We start from the raw sequence: 20,253 nt of genomic DNA, 5'->3' as shown, positions 1-20,253 counted from the left end.
TACATTAAACTGTCCACCAATCCGGATGACAATTCCCTATCAAAATTAACAGATTATCTTTACACCCACTTGCTGGGTTCTTCACTGTGCATAAAATCATTACATTTGCCTATCCAACAGCAGTAAATAAATCCAGCAATAAATAAATCCATCCTCGAGGAAATCTGCAGATGCTGGAAATTCAAACAACACACACGAAATGCTGATGGAACACAGCAGGCCAGGCAGCATCTATAACGAGAAGCACTGTTGATGTTTCGGGCCGAGACCCTTCGTCAGGACTAACTGAAAGGAAAGATACTAAGAGATTTGAAAGTAGTGGTGGGAGGGGGAAACGCAAAATGATAAATCCATCCTCCTGTTTTACTGCGGATTTATTTATTTATCGCATGTACACTGAACCAATCAGTGAAATGCATTACCTACCAGCACAACCTAAGTATGCTCTGGGGACAGCCTGCAAGTGTCCCCTCACTTTCCTGCACGAACGTAGCAAGCCAGCGGAACAACAGCAGCAGCAAAACAAGATTCCTTGCTCCCACTTACACACACTCACAGGGACCAGGCCTTCAATCCTCTGGGCCTCTAGACTCCATTGAACTCGGGGACTCGCAGACATTGGGCCTCTGATTTCCCCAGTGGTCAAGTGGGGCCCACAGATTCTGTGCAGAGTAACAGGTATCTTCTTCAGTTTACTAGGATGCCACAGTAACGTTGTAGTTAGCACGACGCTACTACAACTCGGGGTATCAGAGTTCGGAGTTCAACCCCAGTCCATCTGTAAGGAGTTTGAATGTTCTGCCCCGTGACCGCATGGGTTTCCTCCCGCAGTCCATAGACATACTGGTTAGTATGTTAATTGGTTATTGTAAATTGTCCTGTGATTAGGCTGGGGTTAAATTGGATGGTTGCTAGGCAGCCCAGCTCATTTGCTGGAAGGGCCTGTTCCAAGCTGCATGACTGGGTGGATAGATCGATAAATAAAATATTCTAGATCGATAAATAAAAGAGATTAGATAGATAAATAAAAAAAGACCTCCCTGATACAAAATAATACAGAGGGAGAGTTAAAGGATATCATGAAACATGTTGGAAAAGGATCAGCAGGAAACGGCAATGCCCCCACGTGAATAGCTGCCCCTAGTAGGTTTATAACCTCATTTATTCCTCTGTCACTATGACAGCTTAAGATGTCACGATGCAATCCCAACATCCTCTGAACGTCTTCCCCGTGGAGTGTTTCCTCCGGCCCTCTGGTTTCCTCCCACAGTCCAGAGACGAGCCAGGCATGCTAATTGGTCATTGTAAGTTGTCCCGTGAGTTGGTTAGGGTTAAACCGGGGTTGCTGGGTGACACGACTCAAAGGGCCAGAAGGGCCTATTCCGTGCTGAACCTCTAAGTAAGTAATCAATCCAACAAAGTGTGCATTAAATTTATATTTTTAAAGACTTTTTATCCCTAAAATTGGCTTTAAGATTTAGTGTAATATAATAGAAAATTATAGGGATTACTCGAACACCACTGCTTTGTCGTTTCCTGTCAGAGTCACTTTATATACTAACAGTCCTGTGCCTAGTGTCACTTTATGGACATAGAATCAATGTATATAAACTACCTTATATATTTATTGTTTTTTAATTATTGTGTTCTTTATCTTATTGTGTTTTTTTTGTGCTACATAATATCCAGAGTAACAATTATTTCGTTCTCCTTTACACTTGTGTACTGGAAAATGACATTAAACTATCTTGAGTCTGCTTCCCTGAATATTTTATTAAACACAGTAGAAGAATGGTAACTTTTCGACTAATTATTTTGCTGTTTTAATACTCAACCAGCACATAGCTATTTCCTGATCCCCCCCCCCCCCCCCACCCCTTACAGTTGAAAAGGTCCCTGAAGTCTTGACCCCAAGCTGTCACAAAACTAAGTATTTCTCTAGGAACAGGTGCAGCCTAATCCAGCACGGGGCAGGGTTAAGGTCAAGAAGTTACATTAGCTGAGTTGTCTGGCCCCAAGGAAGATGTCGGCTTCTCTGCAACTTGTTAAACACAAGGTGCCTGGTGAAAGTTGCTAATTGTCAGCGGGTGCAGAAGCTACAATAATAGAAATGGTTCCTAATGAACCGGGGGGGTGGGGGGGGGAGCAAACAATTCTGCAGCCACGGCACTAAACTCGATTTCACTCACACTGCATCACTGAAATGTCGTGGAATTACAGAAAGGTAGGTTTCAAGTGGAACGGATTATGAACAATCTTGCCCCGAGCATTCTGGCTGACAGTTTAGGGCAACAGGAGACAGGCTTTCTTCCCTGTTCTACCTAAAATCTGTATTATCTGAGTTTGTACAGTCTTAACGACACAGGAAGCAGACCATAATTATACTTAACCCTTTCAGCAATAGGTGCATTTAAATTTTGCAGGTTTTAATGTCTATGTGTCTCGAGTGGAATCTGCAAGAACAATAAACAGACACTGCAAAATGTTTCCTGGGATTTTTGAAAATTACATTATTTATCCAGTGAAGAACTGCTGGAAAATCTGTGGAGGGAAATGGACAGTCTTCATCTTAAATCAAGACTCTTCACCCTGCACAGTGTTGACAAACTGGTTTTGATAAGAAACATTGTCTATTTCCTTCCACAGACATTATCTGACCTGCAGAGTTCTTCCGGCAGATTTCTTTGTCTCAGTTTCCAGCATATACAGTCTCTTGTGCCTACAATATTCTTCCAAATGTACAGGCAGGTCTTCTTTACCTAACTCTTCCAGATTCTTTGGTTTAACCTGAAGCTTCTGATAACTTGGGCAAGTTTGCTCGTTCCCCAAGAACTTGGTTGTAAGCTCTAGGCCCTCTGACTGAGACTGAGCAAGAGTACATCCCTGACCCAGCCTTGTGGTGGATGGAGAAGTATGGGAAAGGGGCTGCATGTGCAACTTCTCCTTGGAGAGAATCCAGATGAGGTTCACGAGAATTATAAGTAACACGCACAAGATGCTGGAGGAGCTCAGCAGGCCTGGCAGCATCTATGGAAAAGTGTAACCAGTCGATGTTTTGGGCTGAGACTCTTCATCAGGACTGGAAAAAAGATGAGAAGTCAGAGCAAGAAGGTGAGGGGAGCGGAGGAAGAAGTACAAGGTCGTAGGTGATAGGTGAAACTGGGAGAAGGGGAGTGGTGAAATAAAGAGCTGGGAAGTTGGTGAAAGAAATAAAGGGTTGGAGAGGGGGCAATCTGTTAGGAGAAACTGGAAGATGATGCAAGAAAGGGAAGAGGAGAGGCACCAGAGGGAGGTGATGGTCAGGTAAGGAGATGAGGAAATACTCATTCCCAGAACGATGAGGGAATAAAGGGAATGGGGAATGGTAATTTACTTTGATAATGAAATTAGAACTGCATTGCCCAATGGACTCCTGCCAATGCAATTGTGTTGAGGGTTGACATCAATGTACTTACAACAAATGCATAACCTGCCACTTTCCTGCTCTGAAGCTGCTTCATGGGGTTACAGTAACCATCAGGGACGTGACTGGATTTAAGTAGCGTAATGTCGATACAACTGGTAACGCTCTGAATCCCGTTATTGGTACTTACTGGGTATGTGGGCATCAGGCCATCACTGCCTACCAGGGGCACCCCTTCTAAAATGGGATTGTTGGCCTGAACCAAATCCATGGAGGAGTTGCTGTATCGGGCCTACATAGTACCATATATGTATTGTCTTTTTTTTTTCTCTCTCTCCTCTCTCTCCCCTCTCTCCCCCTCTCCCCCTCCCCCTCTCTCCCCCTCTCCCCCTCCCCCTCTCTCCCCCCTCTCTCCTCTCTCTCTCTCCCGCTCTCTCTCTCTCTCCCCTCTCCCTCTCTCCCCCTCCCCCTCTCCCCTCCCTCTCCCTCTCTATCTCTCTCTCTCCATCCCACTGAGTGGGGATCCTATAGAAGAACCATGGAGACCGAGTGTTTCTGAATTGTAGTGTTCCTGTTCTGGGAACATGCTGGACTGGCTCGTGAAAGCATTAACATGTCCTCAGCACTGCTAGAGAAACTTGCTACTTAGCACTACAGGACACAAGCCAGGCCATCAATGACATTACTGCCAAAACGCTGGCAACCTGCACTGTGGCCCTTCAAAATCGACTAGCACTAGACTTTTTGTTGTCTAAGAAGGTGTTGCTTTTGCCATTGTTAGCTAGGAGTGTTATATGTACATCCTAAGTGAAACTGTCACAGGCATTCAGTCTCGGAGCTATTGAAATTTGGTAAAATTTATGTTGTCCTCTACTGGACAAAGAGGAGGGAGTGTGAAATTTGCAATAAGGCAGCAAGGGTTAAAGACAACGTCCAAGCAGGGATGGCCTGGGGCAGTTATTGTCAAGTGAGACCTCTGTAGACTCTTCTGTTTACTATAGACAGGATAGGCAGGGATGATTTCAGAGGTGTGTTCTCAAGCCTGACAAGTGAGATCTCTTTAGTGAGACTTTTTTTTAAAAGGTCTTCCTAAAACATAGCATCCCTTTACACATTAGTTGGCGTCAGAGGCAGATGAGGTAGGAATAACATCCAACAATGAAGGGACAATTGCTTTACCAACTTCAGTGTGTCAGCTTGTAGTTATTGACTTTTAACATCTCTAGTGCGAATGGCAAATAATCCTGCAATAAGGGATTCAAACCTATACAATTTACCAATATCTGAAACTGATAAGCCAATTCTGTGTAAAAATATTCAGACTTCAGAAAGGCGTGGGTGACAGGGGACCTGCTGTTCTCCGTGTACATAGGTAAAAGAAAAAGAATGTTTGGGGCATAAGAGTGCATGTGTTCTGCGTCTAGTTGTTTTAATTATGTTATTTATTTATTTTTATCAGCTATGACTTGGCCCATCAAGTCTGCTCCCCGAGAGATCTAGACTTACTTATTTTCCCTCTCAACCACATTCTCCTTCCTTCTCTCCATAACCTTTGATGCCCTTACTGATCAAGAACCTGTCGACCTCTGCTTTATTTTCATTTTAAAATCTTTTTTATTAATTATTGAAGATCAACAAAAAAGATACATTAAGTCAATATGTCATTATGTACAAGGAAGAATTAAATTAGCAAATAACTTATTAACAAAGCTAAGCAATATATTAATAATAATAAGAAAAAATAAAGTGTTAAGAATATTTTTTGAAAGAAAAACGAAGGGAAAAAAAGAACCCCTACTAACTAAGAAAAAAAACCCTACTAACTGGAAAAACCCCCCAAAAAACCCCAGAGCTATACACAACCCCAGAGCTATACACAACCCCGGAGCTATACATCACACAAGCTTCCATAGAAGAAAATCATCAATCCGCCAACTCAAATCCATTTAAAGAAAAATCGGAAGGAAACCATATTAATTAACTCAAATCAGATGATAGTAGCAGGCAAATGAACTCCACATTTTCTCAAAATCAAATCAAGGATCAAAAGTTCGACTTCTGATTTTCTCCAAACTAAGACATAGCATCACCTGAGAAAACCATTGTATCAAAGTAGGAGCAAAGCATCTTTCCATTTCAACAAAATAGCCCTTCTGGCCAATAATGTAACAAATGCAATTACATGTTGGTCTGATGGAGAAATACCATGAATATATTGAGGGATTATACCAAATAAAACTGTCAATTTATTAGGTTGTAAAGTAATTTTTAAAACTTTAGAAATTGTAGAGAAAATAGACTTCCAAAAAATGTTTCAATACAGAACACGACCAAAACATATGTGTCAATGCGGCTGTCTCGGTTTTACATCTGTCACACTGACTATCAACATTAGGAAACATTTTAGACAGTCTTGTCAAATAGTTACGATGTACATTTTTGAATTTAATTAAAGAGTGACTGGCACAAATCAAAGAACAGTTAACCAATTTCAAATTCCACAACCAATCTTCTGTTATCAAGGTCATGTTAAGCTCTCTCTCCCAATCTTGCTTAATCTCAAGTGAAGGGTAATTGTGCTGTTGTAACAATAAATTATAAATTTTCCCAATAAAACCCTTCACGAAAGGATTCATTTTAAAAATAATATCTGAGGTCTGAATCCTGTATATATGGAAAATTACTTAAGTATTTTTATAAGAAGTGTCTGACCTGAAGATATTGCAGGAAATGTGAATACGAGAGAGAGTATTTAGTTACTAATTTCTCAAAAGACATCAATTGGCCATCTTGGAACAGATGTGGGAAGGAATAAACTCCTTTATTCCTCCAAAGAAGAAAGGTAAGATCACTTCATGAAGGTTTAAATAAATAATTTTGATAAATTAAACTAAAAAGTTTAATTTTTTTGAGATTAAAAAAATTACGAAACTGGAACCAAATTTGTAATGACTGCTTAATCACAGGATATAAATTTAAATTAGTAATTTTGGCCAGTTGTACAGGTAGAGAAGCTCCTAATGAGGTTAAGTGAAACTGTTTCACAGCATTCAATTCCAAATCAGCCCAAGGTGGTCGTTCATTTCTATCAGCCCAATATAACCAAAAACACATATAAAGTATATTAACAGTCCAATAATACATTCTTAAATTAGGCAGAGCAAGACCTCCATCTTTTTTTTAATTTTTGTAAATGATATTTACCAATTCTTGGTCTTTTATTATAACAAACAAAAGATGAAATAATAGTCAACCTGATTGAAAAACTTCTTAGTTAAAAAATAGGGATATTTTGAAATACATATAAAAATTTTGGTAAAATCATCGTTTTAACTGCATGAATTCGGCCGGCTAACAAAAGTGTAAGTGGATTCCATCTACAAAATAATTGCTGCATAAAATCCACGAGAGGAACCAAATCAGCTTTATAAAGGTCTTTATGATTTTTAGTAATAATAATACCTAGATATTTAAATGAGTTCATAACTCTAAAAGGAATGTCATCATATAGAGAAGCAGAATCGTTTAGGGGAAATAAATCACTTTTACGAAGGTTTAGTTTATATCCTGAAAACTTTCCAAAATCGTTTAATAGTTTCAATAAACTAGGAATGGATTCTTCAGGATTCGAAATATAAACTAAGAGGTCGTCAGCATAAAGGAAGGTCTTATGAACTGTCCCATTTATGAGAATTCCATGAATATCTTTAGCTTCACGAAGTGCAATAGCCAAGGGTTCCAGCACCAAATTAAATAACAAAGGACTTAACGGACATCCTTGTCTCGTACCCAGCGAAAGCCGAGAAAAAGGAGATCTGTAATTATTAGTAATAACAGTAGCAATAGGGCTTTTATATATCATTCTAATCCACTTATTAAAATTAATACCAAAGCCGAATTTCTCTAAAACATTAAATAAGTATTTTCATTCAACTCTGTCAAATGCCTTTTCAGCATCAAGAGAGACAACACATTGGGGAGTCTTAGAAAAGGATGAATATATAACATTTAACAGTCTCCGAACACTAGAGAAGGAATAACGGCCCTTTACAAAACCTGTTTGGTCTTGAGAGATAATTTTAGCTAGAACATTCTCCAGCCGATTAGCCATTACTTTTGAAAGAATTTTAGCATCCACATTTAATAATGAAATAGGTCTATATGAAGCACAGTCAGTAGAGTCATTTCGAACATATATGAAGAGAGCAATTTTTCAAATTTTTAATAAAATCCTACAGAATAACCATCCAGTCCAGGAGCTTTACCAGATTGTATTGAAAAAATAGCTTTCTGAATTTCACTTTCAGTAATAGGAGCATCAAGAATTTGTTGATCTTCAACAGAAATTCGAGGAAAATCGATCTTTTGTAAAAAGGCATTCATTTTAGAAGAATCAACTGGAAACTGAGATTTATAAAGTTCAATATAAAAGTCTTGAAAAATGCTAAACTACCATCTCCTTTACGAATTTTTAAAATTTGTCTTTTTGCTCTAGCTGCTTTTAATTGAGATGCTAATAGCTTATTATTTTTTATCTCCAAACACATAAAATTGACTTTTCAATTTAAGCAAATTTCTTTCAATAGGATAAGTTAATAATAAATTATATTGTGATTGGAGTTCAACTCTTTGTTTGAATAAATCAATGTTAGGAGAGATTGCATAAATATTATCCAAGCCTTTAATTTGTTTGGAAATCTTATCTAACTCTGTTTTTGTCTGTTTCTTAAGCTTAGTTGAATAGGAGATTATCTGACCTGTGCTTTAAATATATCCAAAGATTTTGCCTCCACTCCCAAACTTGCAGACACTGGGTCTCCATAGTGGACTCGCGGACTTGCAGACCCAGGGCTTCAGCCATTGGTTCTTGTCTTCCGGACTTCCAATCAAATTCTGAGCTTAGATTATTACTAGTTGCAACGAGCTCATTTTCAATTGACACATTCAATCATATGAAAAGCTAATAAAGTATATAGAAAACATAACTATAGGAGTAGCCACAATGCAATCTCATGCTTCAATCACATCCCACTCTTGCATGATGATGAGTGTTCCAGCAGAAAAGAATGCTTGGAAAGAGAAGGATCCCACAGGGGAGATGTAGTTCAAGTAAACGAATAGTTGTGTGGTATTAAATTAATTCTCCTGTACAATGAATTACTGATGCGAGATCCTCAAGAATGTGGTTTCACTTGCTATTAGGGATTAATTTCACCGAAAGTGACTGTAACATTAAAAAGACCCACGGCTGTGTGTTGAGTGACGATCTGCAGGTTTCCCATTGAAAGGGGAGGTGGTGATGTGAGGAGTTCTTCAAATTGGGTGATTAAAGCTAATGAACGTTCTGGTTTTCCTCAAGTAGCAGAGCTGAGATCTATGTGCTCTCCATCAGTTTTTCTGAAACAAGATTTCCCACACAGATGGTGCACAACTGATTGCTCGATGGATTGACATGAACATTAAATTCAAGATTTGATGAAGGTGATTAGATCAAGTCAGAATCTGAAGAATCAGTGATTTTCAATTGGCTTTCTTGATTATTTTGAAATGTAAACCTTCACAGCCACAAATTAGATGCTTCAATGTGGGAAAGACAGGCTGAGAGATCAGTGCAGTGGGAAAGAAGTAAAAATCATTTTAAAAAAACCATCACAACAGAAGACCAAAACACTTGACTGAAATGATGTATTATGAATAAAACTTTTTGGTGGTGAATGGAGTTCGAGGCGATGATTCAAATGTCCAAAACTTCCACATTTGTGGGGTAATTGAAGGGGTAAGGCAATTGTAAGCAAAGTATAGAATTTCAGAAGCCTGAGGCACCTGAAGATTCAAAGTTCAACGTAAATTTATTATCAAATTACATATATGTCACCATCTACTACCCTGAGATTCATTTTCTTGCTGGCATTCACAGTTGATTCAAAGAAACACAATAGAATCAATGAAAATTGCATACAAGGGCAAACAAACTACCATGCGCAAAAGACAACATTGTGCAATAAAAAAATAATAATTATCAAATAATAAATATTGGCAACATGAGCTGTAGAGTCCTTAAAATGAGGAGGGACCTGGAGCCTTTGCAGGGGTAAGTTAGAACAAAATCTGAAAATGCACTGCAAAATGAATTTGTCGAATTTTTGACTGAAGGAGATACAGGAAAGTTATAAATTCAGCTCACCAGGAAAAATACATCCCGTCTCCAGAGCCGAGGTAGAAAGGCTTGAAGCATTGATCTGCCATCCCAAAGGGTTGACTCTAATCTTGGAAATCACTGTCCAACTGGCTGATCACCATGTGACTTCACAATTATTTGGCAAATATAGTTTCCTTTCACAAGAAGCAATTGCTTTTCATTTTATATACTTTGATATTTAATAGTCGTGTGTGTGCGTGCGCTCCCTTAACTCCAGGTGGAGTCGGGCGCCATCATGACTAGCTTTTTGCACTGATCTTTTGGTGATTGCTCATCGTACGGTGTGTCTTGGGCATCTGAAACCTGGCGGAGCCCATCCCTCTCCAGGTGTTTTTTTTACGAGGTCGACACTCAACCTGGGCACGGATGGAGAATGTGCAAGGGAGCCGGCCAGATTCGAACTCGGGACCTCTCGCCCCAAAGTCCAGCACTGATGCCACTACACCACCAGCCAGCGCATTTAATTAATTTTTTTAAATAAGGCTTGGCTCCTTCCAAAAGAACTGTGGAAAGTAATTTTATTTCTTTCAAATGTTTCCTCCCAGTAACATCAAAGATGGATATCAGATATTAGAAAATAATGTAAGCTGGGTGATATGTCTTAATGATCAGGTGATTTCCACTTTGAAAACACATGAGACATTACCAACCTTATCAATATTAGTTAGTTAGTTAGTAGTAGTCTCTCGAAGTCCGAGGAAGACGAATGTGTTGCGCAGTCAATGTCTGTGGGCACGCATATGACTTCTGAGGCTGAAGCGCAGATTGGTCGCAGATGGGGCAAGGAGCACCGCCTGTTCAGGCAGGAGCGGATGCCTTCCTGTGTCTTTCTTGACTCACCTTGAGGCTTGGAAGTTGTTTACTGCCTTGGAGCATAGATTGTGCCACTTGGACCGATCAGCAGCAGTGTGTTCGAGATCGCGGGGCTGGAGTTTGGCCCACTTAAGGTTTGACTTGAGGTTGTCCTTGTACCTCTTCCTTGGGCGACCTTGGGCACGGTTGCCCTGCTCCAGTTCTCCGTAGAACAACTGGCGCAGCATTCTTGACTCATCCATGCAGATCACATGGCCGGTCCATCTGAGCTGAGCCTTCAAAACTTTGGCTTCAATGCTTGTGGAATTGGCTCGGTCCAGGACTGTCAGTTTGGAGATACAGTCTTGCCAGCGGATTTGCATGATTGATCACAGAGCGCAATTGTGGAATTGTTCAAGCTGTTTGACATGTGTCTGCGATACAGTGTCCAGGTTTCACAGCCATATAGAAGTGATGAGACCACAACAGCATTGTAAACCTTCAGTTTAGTGGAGAGGCGAATGTCTGTGCATATTAACCTGACATCTAATAGCTAACTTCTATTTTTATAGTGAAAGCAATCCTAGGTTTACCAGAGATCTTCTTTAAAGATTAACTTTATTTGTCATGTCTCTGTATTGAAACATAGAGTAAATTGCGTCATTTGCATCAATCAAATCAGCGAGGATTGGGCTGGGGCAGCCTGCAAGTGTCACCACATATCCAGCATGCCCACAGCTCTCTAATCCTAGCCAGTACATCTTTGGAATGTGGGAGGAAACTTGTGTGGTCACAGGGAGGACATAAAAACTCCTTACAGACAGCAGAAGGAATTGACCCTGATCATAACAGCTGACACTGTGACCGTGTTACGCTAACCCCTATGCGTTTATTGTAAGGTTTTCAGTAAAGGATTACACTGCCATGGTGGTATCTCCACCACTAACCAAGGTGCTAATTGTTGTGGCAGGCACTGTAACTTTAAAATAAGGATGAATCAAGTAGAGAAAATAAGGGTTAATTGTACAGTTAAGCAGCTTAAACCATCGACCTTTTTGGGAAGGTGTCATATGTATCTGTGTAATCACTCTGAATATTTCAAACAAGTGCAGCTGAGACATCCAGGTGTATAATTTCTGACAGTTTGAAGGGGCTGCAAACGATCAGTGTTACACACTGCGACTACCCTGTGGGACTACACGGGCCACTTTCAATTGACACCAGTTATATTTGGGAGTAAACAAAGGTTAACTTGTTGGAACAGCAACAGTTACTCTGCAGGCTGAACACTGGGAATTGTAGCTCACATTTTGAAAAGGTGGGTAGCTTTGGTCAATTATCCTACTGTTACAAATTCTCTGCAGTCGGGATTGGTTTTACATTATTTGCAGACAAATGAGAAAGTCATTAAAACTATCTTTTTATTCATAGATTAATAGAATAGAATATTACAGCACAGAAACAGGCCCTTCAGTCCATCTAGTCCATGCTGAACTATTAATCTGCCTAGTCCCATCGACCTGCATCCAAACAATAACCCTCCATACCCCTCCTGTCCAAGTATCTATTCAAAATTCTCTTGAATGTTGTAATTGAACCCTCTTCAACTACTTACGCTAGCAACTCATTTAACTCTCAGCGCCACCTGAGTGAAGAGATTTCCCGTCATGTTCCCCTTTCATCTTTCATCCTTAACCCATAACCTCTAGTTCTAGTCTCACCCATCCTCAGTGAAAAAAGCCTGCTTGCACTTACCCTATCTATGCCCCTCATAATTTTATATATGGTTCAGAATTAAAAGATTGGAGGCACAGAATGCCTCAAAATATAGAATGCACAATGTTTTAATGGATGGAATTGTGTGCTATTATATTCCTACAGGATGACATTTCCTAAAAGTGAACTGGGAGCAAAGGAGATAGAGTTTTGAGTAGACGAGAAATATGGATAGACGGGGCACAATATGAGCAAAATGCTGGAGGAACTCAGCAGGTCAGGCAGCATCTATAGATTGTTATTAACGTCCATAGATTCTGCCTGACCTAATGAGTTACTCCAGCATTTTGTGTGCATTGCTCTAGATTTTCAGCATCTGCAGAATCTCATTTATGGATAGATGGGATTTCTTTTCTTTTGGCAAGGAATTTAATAGCTTGGTGTATTTTTTATAATGCTATGTCATCTATTTTTATTGCTAATTTTCTTATCCATAAGCTGTTTGTGAAACTTGTTCCTTCTTCTTTTAGTTTATTGATATATATATTCTGTTTTGTTGTCCAATCTCTAACCAAGGACTTTGTGGAAATATCCTGTGGAAGAGTCTTCTGGGATTAAGCCTCACTGCAAACGTGGTCTTCACATCACTCTACATCTATCAAGGCCTGCACTGATGAGAAAACGCTCAAGCACATGTTCTGACCAGAGATTTCATCCAATCATCTGCTCCTTGACACAACTCTATACTACAGATGAATTACTGCCTTTCTGTTATGCGTCAGCCATCTCATCGCCCTTATTGAAGATCAGTAGGTGTTGGGAGGAGGAGGAGGAGGGGCGGGTGGATATCAGGCTTCTAGCCTCTCCATGCTGATTGGAATCTGCCTTCAGTTCCTGTGCTCCTTTAACTTCTAAGAAACACGTTGACTGGTGCTAAGCATACAGACAGCAGCAGGTATTAATGTGGCGTACTACTGCTCCGAGGCAAGTTAAAGAAAATGCAATTGTCTATTTGTCATATGATTAACTTGATCTTTTTATAATGCGTATTTCAAGGCTGCTGCAGCCAAGTTTTGTTTAAAGGTTCATACCTGTAGAGGACTTTTTTCAATCAGTGGACATCTATTTTTGTTGCTTTGTTGTTGATGCCTGATAAGCAAAATGGACTCCACATCAAAGTATTGTTCAATATTTACTAACTGGGGAAGAAATGATGTGTGGTGGTACCAATGGGTAGAATTTAGAGTAGTCTAATGTGTCTAGAATGTTCTACTGATGGACTTCCTCAGTTATTTATATGGACTTGAGTCAGTTGGACACTTTGTGGATATCAAAGGACCTCAGTGGAGGAAAAATGTTTTGTGAAAATGCTGATGGGAAGTTTGGAAAAGCTCTTTACAGCTGGACAACTCGCTTTCTCCATCAGAAGTGGAATGTTCAACACTCCACTTAAGTCTACAGTCTTCAACTTACCCCTGAGGAGGTAATGGCTTGAATAATTCCACCAATGGATAATTCAGTCAGAGTTGGGGGCGAAAGGAGCAAAAGTTACTAAAGAGACAATTCATTTATTAGGTGATAGAATTTTTTTTCTTCAGTTTCTTCTTGGAAAGTATTGATCAATCCAGGTTACTGGGTATTAACTCTTCTTTTGGAAGCTTCAAGTAGAGTGATGAATTCCATCCGGATAATAATTTGGACCTGCACCAACAAGGGTTAAAGTTGTACTCCATTATTTCATGAAACAATTTGACCGCCTTCAGCTAAACTTAACAGCCATGTTGAATTGACCACAGTAAAGGACATTTTTAATACAAATAAATCCTCTTTCTCAAAGCAGATTAGAATCAGTATTGATGTGTAAAGCTAACTAGTACGGTTTGCTGCTGATCTCTGAAGGAGTCTCGAAGGCAGCTTTAAATATTCATTAATATCCCTTCAGCCAAAGTAAATGCTCCTTTTGTTTTGTTGAGAAGACCGACCAAGGCCAGTAACAAGTCAAGTGAACAGTCTACGGTTTGCAAACATTTGATCTGTGCAAGGGGAGTGATACAGCCATGTAGTTGTATGTTCTCATTGACAGTCCTTCGGGATTGAGGATGTTCTGCTTCCACTAGAGTGAGGTGTGGAAGATGCATGCGTGTGGTCATTGCAAACCAGCTACCTCATGGTTCTTGACCACTGAGGTCATGGTTCAATGATAAGAATGTTCAGGGTGACTGGGGACCACATTCCCCTGCCCTGACTTGAGCAAGTAGAGGGGACGCACACAATCACTGACTAATTGTGTGACCACATCCAGGTACAGGAGTTCAAATAGGGGGGAGGTGGGCTTTAGTGGGAGAGAGCTGTGTTGAACTTGGGGGTGAAGGGGAATGAGCAAAGTTTTTGAGAGGATAAGGGAAGTGAGAGAAGATAGGGTATAGGAGAAGGAGGTAGTGACTGTGCAGTTAGATTGTGATTAAGCAGTTGAGTCTCTGAATTTGTTGATAAAACTTGAGTTATAAACATGCAGAAAGGTGATGATTCCAAAGGAAAACTTTAGAATAATGTCTGACTCAGACAATTTTACCTTGACCGCTTGAGTCGGCTGCAAACTGCTAGTTGTGTTAGCACATCAGCAATTTATAAATAAATACTATTCTAGTGTCCCAGTCAATTTACTAGTTAATTCTGCCTCCGCAAAGTCCATATTTATTTGCCTTAACTTTACCTGTCCCACAACATAGCAGAGGAGCAGTCTCCACAAGTATTGAAACTTGCCACCAAGTCGTTTATCTGCTTCCACTAGAGTGAGCGGAGTAGTAGGCAGAACCTAAGGCTGCTTCTTATCAACACTGACTGCAGCTCATACCCCCTGAGTCATTCAAAATTGCACACACGGGCAATCTGGGCACACAAAATGCTGGAGGAAATCAGCAAGTCAGGCAACGCCTATGGAGGGAAACATCAGTTCTTTAGTCTTTTCCATAGATGCTGCCTGACCTGCTGAGCTCCACCAGCATTTTGCAGTGTTACTGTGGATTTCCACCATCTGCGAAATCTCTTTGTGGACACTCTAGGTCCTGTTACTCCATCTATGACAGGTGCTATTTTTGGAGAAGGTTCTGAGCATCATCCCCTAAACCACTTGGAGTTTCAACACTAAATGAAACACTGCCCTCAGTATGACTAAACACCAAATTCTGAAATCAAATCAGTATTATGTGCTTATTAATGGACCAAATTGCTGTGTAGACAATATTTGCGTAATACAGAGACAGAGCCTACGTTTGAGGTTGAAATTGAAAAAGAACCTATTACTTTCTGATTGGATAAGATTTCACAAGTTTTTTGAGACCATTGTCTCTATCTTAAACAGCTGCCAGAAACAAAAAGCAAGGAACAGAGCAGTTCAAATCATGTTGTCTCCTGTGAAGTTCGCATTGTGAATGAAATTAGGTCACTTCAGGCCACATCGTGGTGGAAACCACTGCCTCCTGACCTGCCCCATTCATACTACCTCTCTTTCATTAACTTGTCCATAAGTTCCTTACAAGTGAAGTCTCACAAATACAAACATCTCCCTCAGAGATTGTCCTGGCTTCAAACCACTTGGCTGTTTGTTCCAGTAATTTATCTTTGCTTGTCTTTTTCTCAAAACATAATTTCCGATCACATCTCCTATAGTTCCTATTTCTTATTGCCAAAATATGGAATAAGGTTGAGCAAGTCAAAGAAAATTGGACGTGGGAAACCCTGAGAGTAATTATCAATCATTCCAAAGCAAGGCAGCTCCATGTGAAGAGCCAAGTTGGTCTTAAAGAACTTTTCTGTAGTGTTACTTTAACTGGTTGTGGATTGGACTCTGGTAAGCGTACAGAAAGAGTCAGCATCACCAGGACTGTCTGCAGTGTGCGTAAACTTCCCAGAAGAAGTGAAGTGCATTATCATTGGGTTGACTGTGCGCTGTTAGCAAAGTGAATTACCCACCACTGACAAGAGACATTGCCTACCCGAATCCAAAACCATGGTGGAAACTTGGAAGCAGGTGCAGGAGGGTCAGGCCAGATGAGCACAGGGTTATCACCATCTGGTGTAGGAGCTAAAGGAGATGTATTTCACAGCACTAACAATTACTTGTACAGGTAATGTTTGAAAAAAATAGCAAAAACCCCTTGAGAGATGGGGACAGAGATGCTACACTAAACCAGCCGTCAAAAGCAGTAAGGTCATCACTAGATTCTATTAGAACAGAGTAATTGAATTGCCGTGACTGTACTTGCTCTCTGCAAGAGCCAACTGCCTATTTCCTCTGTGGTTTCTGATTTTATACTTTTGTTTGAGAAAAATGCGGATTCATGTTCGATTTTTGTGGAATCTGTTTTTTCTCAAGAGCCATTTTTATTTATATAAACCAAATGTGCACTAAAAGGAAATTATTTCTCAAGATCTTCTCTGAGATGGATTTGGAAATTGTGCTCTGTCAGTAAGAACATGCTTAACTCTGAAATTCATTTTCTTAACTTACCTATGGTAAACTCTAGTTTTAAACAACACTGTTGCTATCATCTCTGTCTTCAGATGAAATGTTCTCCAACAAGGCTCCAGTTTTCTGTCTTTTAAATGTCCAGATGCTCAACTCCATTGCCATCGCATCCAACTTAATGACAAAAGCAAAGGTAATCTTACTGTGAAGGTGCAGGTTAGGAGCAAGGTGCTTAATGAAAGGCCAAGCAATGAACCAGAAGACCATCAGAGATTGAAAACTATCCAAAGGAGGAAAACCATAGGGTGAAAGTAACAATGGAGGGTTTACTGAAGTTGGGGTGGAAAAACTACCTAGAAATTTCAGATCAGAATCTTGATCCTTGTCTTGAAGCAGACTTTGAGCTTGATGTTGGGTAAGGAGTACAGTCGATATATCAATGGCTCAATAATGACTCACTAGTACACAGACTTAACCAGGGGATGGTTGGGGTGTTACTTTGAGTGATTGGAGTCTGCTGCATGAAAAAACTATTTCAGTGGCTGTAAAATGGGATGTGATTAAACAGACTTTATAAATACATGGTTGTCTGTGTTCCTGTCATTCCCTGTTTTTGCAGAATTCTGCTCATCTCATGTCTGAAGCCACTTGAGGATCTCACAATGGAACTGAACTTTGCCTTGATCTACCTTTTGAACTATTCACAGCCTACAAGCATGATCTTTGAACCTGCAAAAGATTGGCTTTCTTTTAGGAACTTTGTACTCAAACATGGTACAGAAAACATAGAGCACTACAGCACACTACAGGCCTTCTGTCTACATGTTGTGCCGAATTTTTAACCTACTCTGAGATCAAGCTGACTCTTCCCTCCATTTTTCCTTCACCCATCTGCCTATCTAAGAGTTTCTTAAATCTCCCTAATGTAGTTTCCTCTACCACCACTCCTGACAGTGTTTTCCTTGCACCTACCATTCTCTGTGAAAAGAACTTAATTCTGACATTCCCCCCCCCCCCCCCATGCTTTCCTCCAATCACCTTTAACTTATTTCCCCTGGTATTAGCCATATCTGCTCTGGGAAATATCCTCTGGCTATTCAGTCTGTCTATGCCTCTTACCATCTTGTACACCTCTATCAAGTTGCCTCTCATCCTCCTTCAGTCCAAAGAGAAAAGCCCCAGGTTGCTCAATTTATCTTTATAAAACATGTCCTCTAATCCAGGCAACATCCTGGTTTTTTACCCCCCACCCCCACCCCGGGGCTTCAGTCCCCCCCCCCTCCCCCCACATCCTAACGATCAGCTGAGTGATAGTTAATGTGCTGCTGTAAGTTGACCCTAGTGTAGTTCAACAGTGCTGTATGGAAAATGAAAAGCCATCTATTGGCCAGAGCTTGCTACTACAGAATAACTAGTGACACAGTGATACCTTTACCAAGATGTGGTGTGCAAATCTTGAATGATTTGGTTCCTGAGTGTCAGTATCTCGGAGGATCTAACCTAAACCCAACATAACGATGGAGCTATAAAGAAGGCATTAACAGCAGCTATATTTCATTAGGAATTTGAGGAAATTTGGTATGTCACCAAAATCACTTGTAAATTTCTACAGATGTGCACAAGAACATAAGAAATAAACACAGGAGTAGGCCAACTGGCCCGTCGAGCCTGCTCCACCATTCAATGAGGTCATAGCTGAGCTGACCATGGGTGCATCTCCACCTACCTGCCCTTTCCCCATAACCCTCAATTCCCCTACTATGCAAAAATCTATCCAACCTTGTCTTAAATATATTTTCTGAGGTAACCTCCACTGCTTCATTGGGCGGAGAATTCTACAGATTCACCACTCTTTGGGAAAAACAGTTTCTCCTCATCTCCATCCTAAACTTACTCTCCCGAACCTTGAAGCTATGTCCCTTAGTCCTTGTCTCACCTACTGGTAGAAACAATTTTCCTGCCTCTATCTTATCTATCCCTTTCATAATTTTATAATATACTGTGGAGACCATTCTAACTGGCTGCAGCACCATCTGGTATGGGGAGGTGGGGGGGGGGGCTACTGTACAGAATTGAAGTAAGCTGCAGAGTGTTGTAAGATCAGTCAGCTCCATCATGGGCACTGGCCTCTGTGGTATCCAGGACATCTTCAAGGACTGATGCCTCAGAAAATTGACATGCATCATCAAGGACCCCCACTACCCAGGACATGCCCTCTTCTCATTGCTGCCATCAGGTAGGAGGTACAGAAGCCTGAAGGCACACACACAGTGATTCAGGAAAAGCTTCTTTCCCTCTGCCATCCGATTTCTGAACGGACATTGAACCCATGAACACTAACTCATTACATATATATATATATATACACACACACACACACGCATATTTATTTATTTACTATAATCGCTGTTTTTCTCTCTATTATCATGTATTGCATTGTACTGTTGTTGCTGAATAGTTAACAAATTTCACGGCATATGCCAGTGCTTAAACCTGACTCTGATGAAGCCACAGACAGCTGTGGAGGGCAAGCCATTGGCTATATTTAAAGCAGGGGTTGATGGGTACTTAATTAGTAAAGGTGTGAAAGGTTATGGGGAGAAGGCAGGAGAATCAGATTGAGAGGGAAAATAAATCAGTCATGATTGAATGGCAGAGCAAATTCGATGGACAGAATGACCTAATTCTGCTCCTGTGCCGTATGGCCTATGGCCTTAAAGACCTTTTCCCCCATCACCTCCCAGCTTCTTACTTCATTTCCTCCTCCTCCCCCCAAAACACCTTCTAAGATAAAGGGTCCAAAACTGCTCACAATACTCCGTGAGTCCTCACCAGTGCTTTATAAACTCTCAACATTACATCCGTGCTTTTATATTCTATATATATTTTATATTCTAGTCCTCTTGTAATGAATGCATTTGCCTTCCTCAGCATCGAATCAACTTGCAAATTAACCCTTAAGAAATCCTACGCAAGGACTCCCAAGTCCTTTTGCGCCTCTGATTTTTATATTTTCTCTTCATTTAGAAAATACTCTTCCCTTTTATTTCTTCTACCAAACTGCATTTCCATACACTTTCCAACACTGTATACCATCTGCCACTAATTTACCCATTCTCCTAATGTGTGTAAGTCCTCCTGTAGCCTCTCCACTTCAAAACTACCTGCCCTCTATCTATCTTAATATTGTCTGCAAACTTTGCAACTAAGCCATCAATTCCATCATCCAAGTTATTGACATATAACATAAAAAGAAGACCCTTGTGTAACAGCGGTCCCAAACAGAACAGGCCCCCTTTATTCCCACTCTTTGCCTTCTGCCACTGCTTCATCCATGCTAGAATCTTTCCTGTAATACCATGGCCTCATAGCTTGTTAAGCAGCCTCATGTGTGACACCTTGTCAAAGGCCTTCTGAAAATCCAAGTACACAACATCCATCAATTCTCCTTTGTCTATTCTGCTTGTTAATTCTTCAAAGGAATCCAATAAATTTGTCAGTCAAGGTTTTCCCTTAAGGAAACCATGCTGACTACAGACTATTTTATCATATGCCTCCAAGTACCCCCAAACCAAATCTTTAACGATCAACTCCAATGTCTTCTAACTGGCCTCTAATTTTCTATCTTCCGGAATCATTCCAGAATCTTGTGAAAGATAATTACTAATGCCTCTA

General features: G+C 40.4%; 1 protein-coding gene across 2 annotated transcripts in view; it reads left to right on the top strand.

Annotated features, from left to right (window-relative positions):
- tmem201 (transmembrane protein 201) overlaps positions 1 to 17,158 on the top strand; it is a 185,878-nt gene extending 168,720 nt beyond the window's left edge. For both annotated transcript variants that reach the window (XM_073032260.1, XM_073032259.1), the window contains one exon: positions 12,687 to 17,158. In XM_073032260.1, the coding sequence (XP_072888361.1) occupies positions 12,687 to 12,784 (98 nt within the window). In that variant the 3' untranslated portion in view covers positions 12,785 to 17,158. The remainder of the gene's footprint in view (positions 1 to 12,686) is intronic.
- The last annotated feature ends 3,095 nt before the right edge of the window (positions 17,159 to 20,253 follow it).

This window comes from Hemitrygon akajei, chromosome 29 (genome assembly GCF_048418815.1).
Source record: "Hemitrygon akajei chromosome 29, sHemAka1.3, whole genome shotgun sequence".
NCBI classification, from domain to species: Eukaryota; Metazoa; Chordata; class Chondrichthyes; order Myliobatiformes; family Dasyatidae; genus Hemitrygon; species Hemitrygon akajei.
The sequence above is the reverse complement of the archived record's forward strand: the minus strand, read 5'-3'. Positions and strand labels throughout refer to the sequence as shown.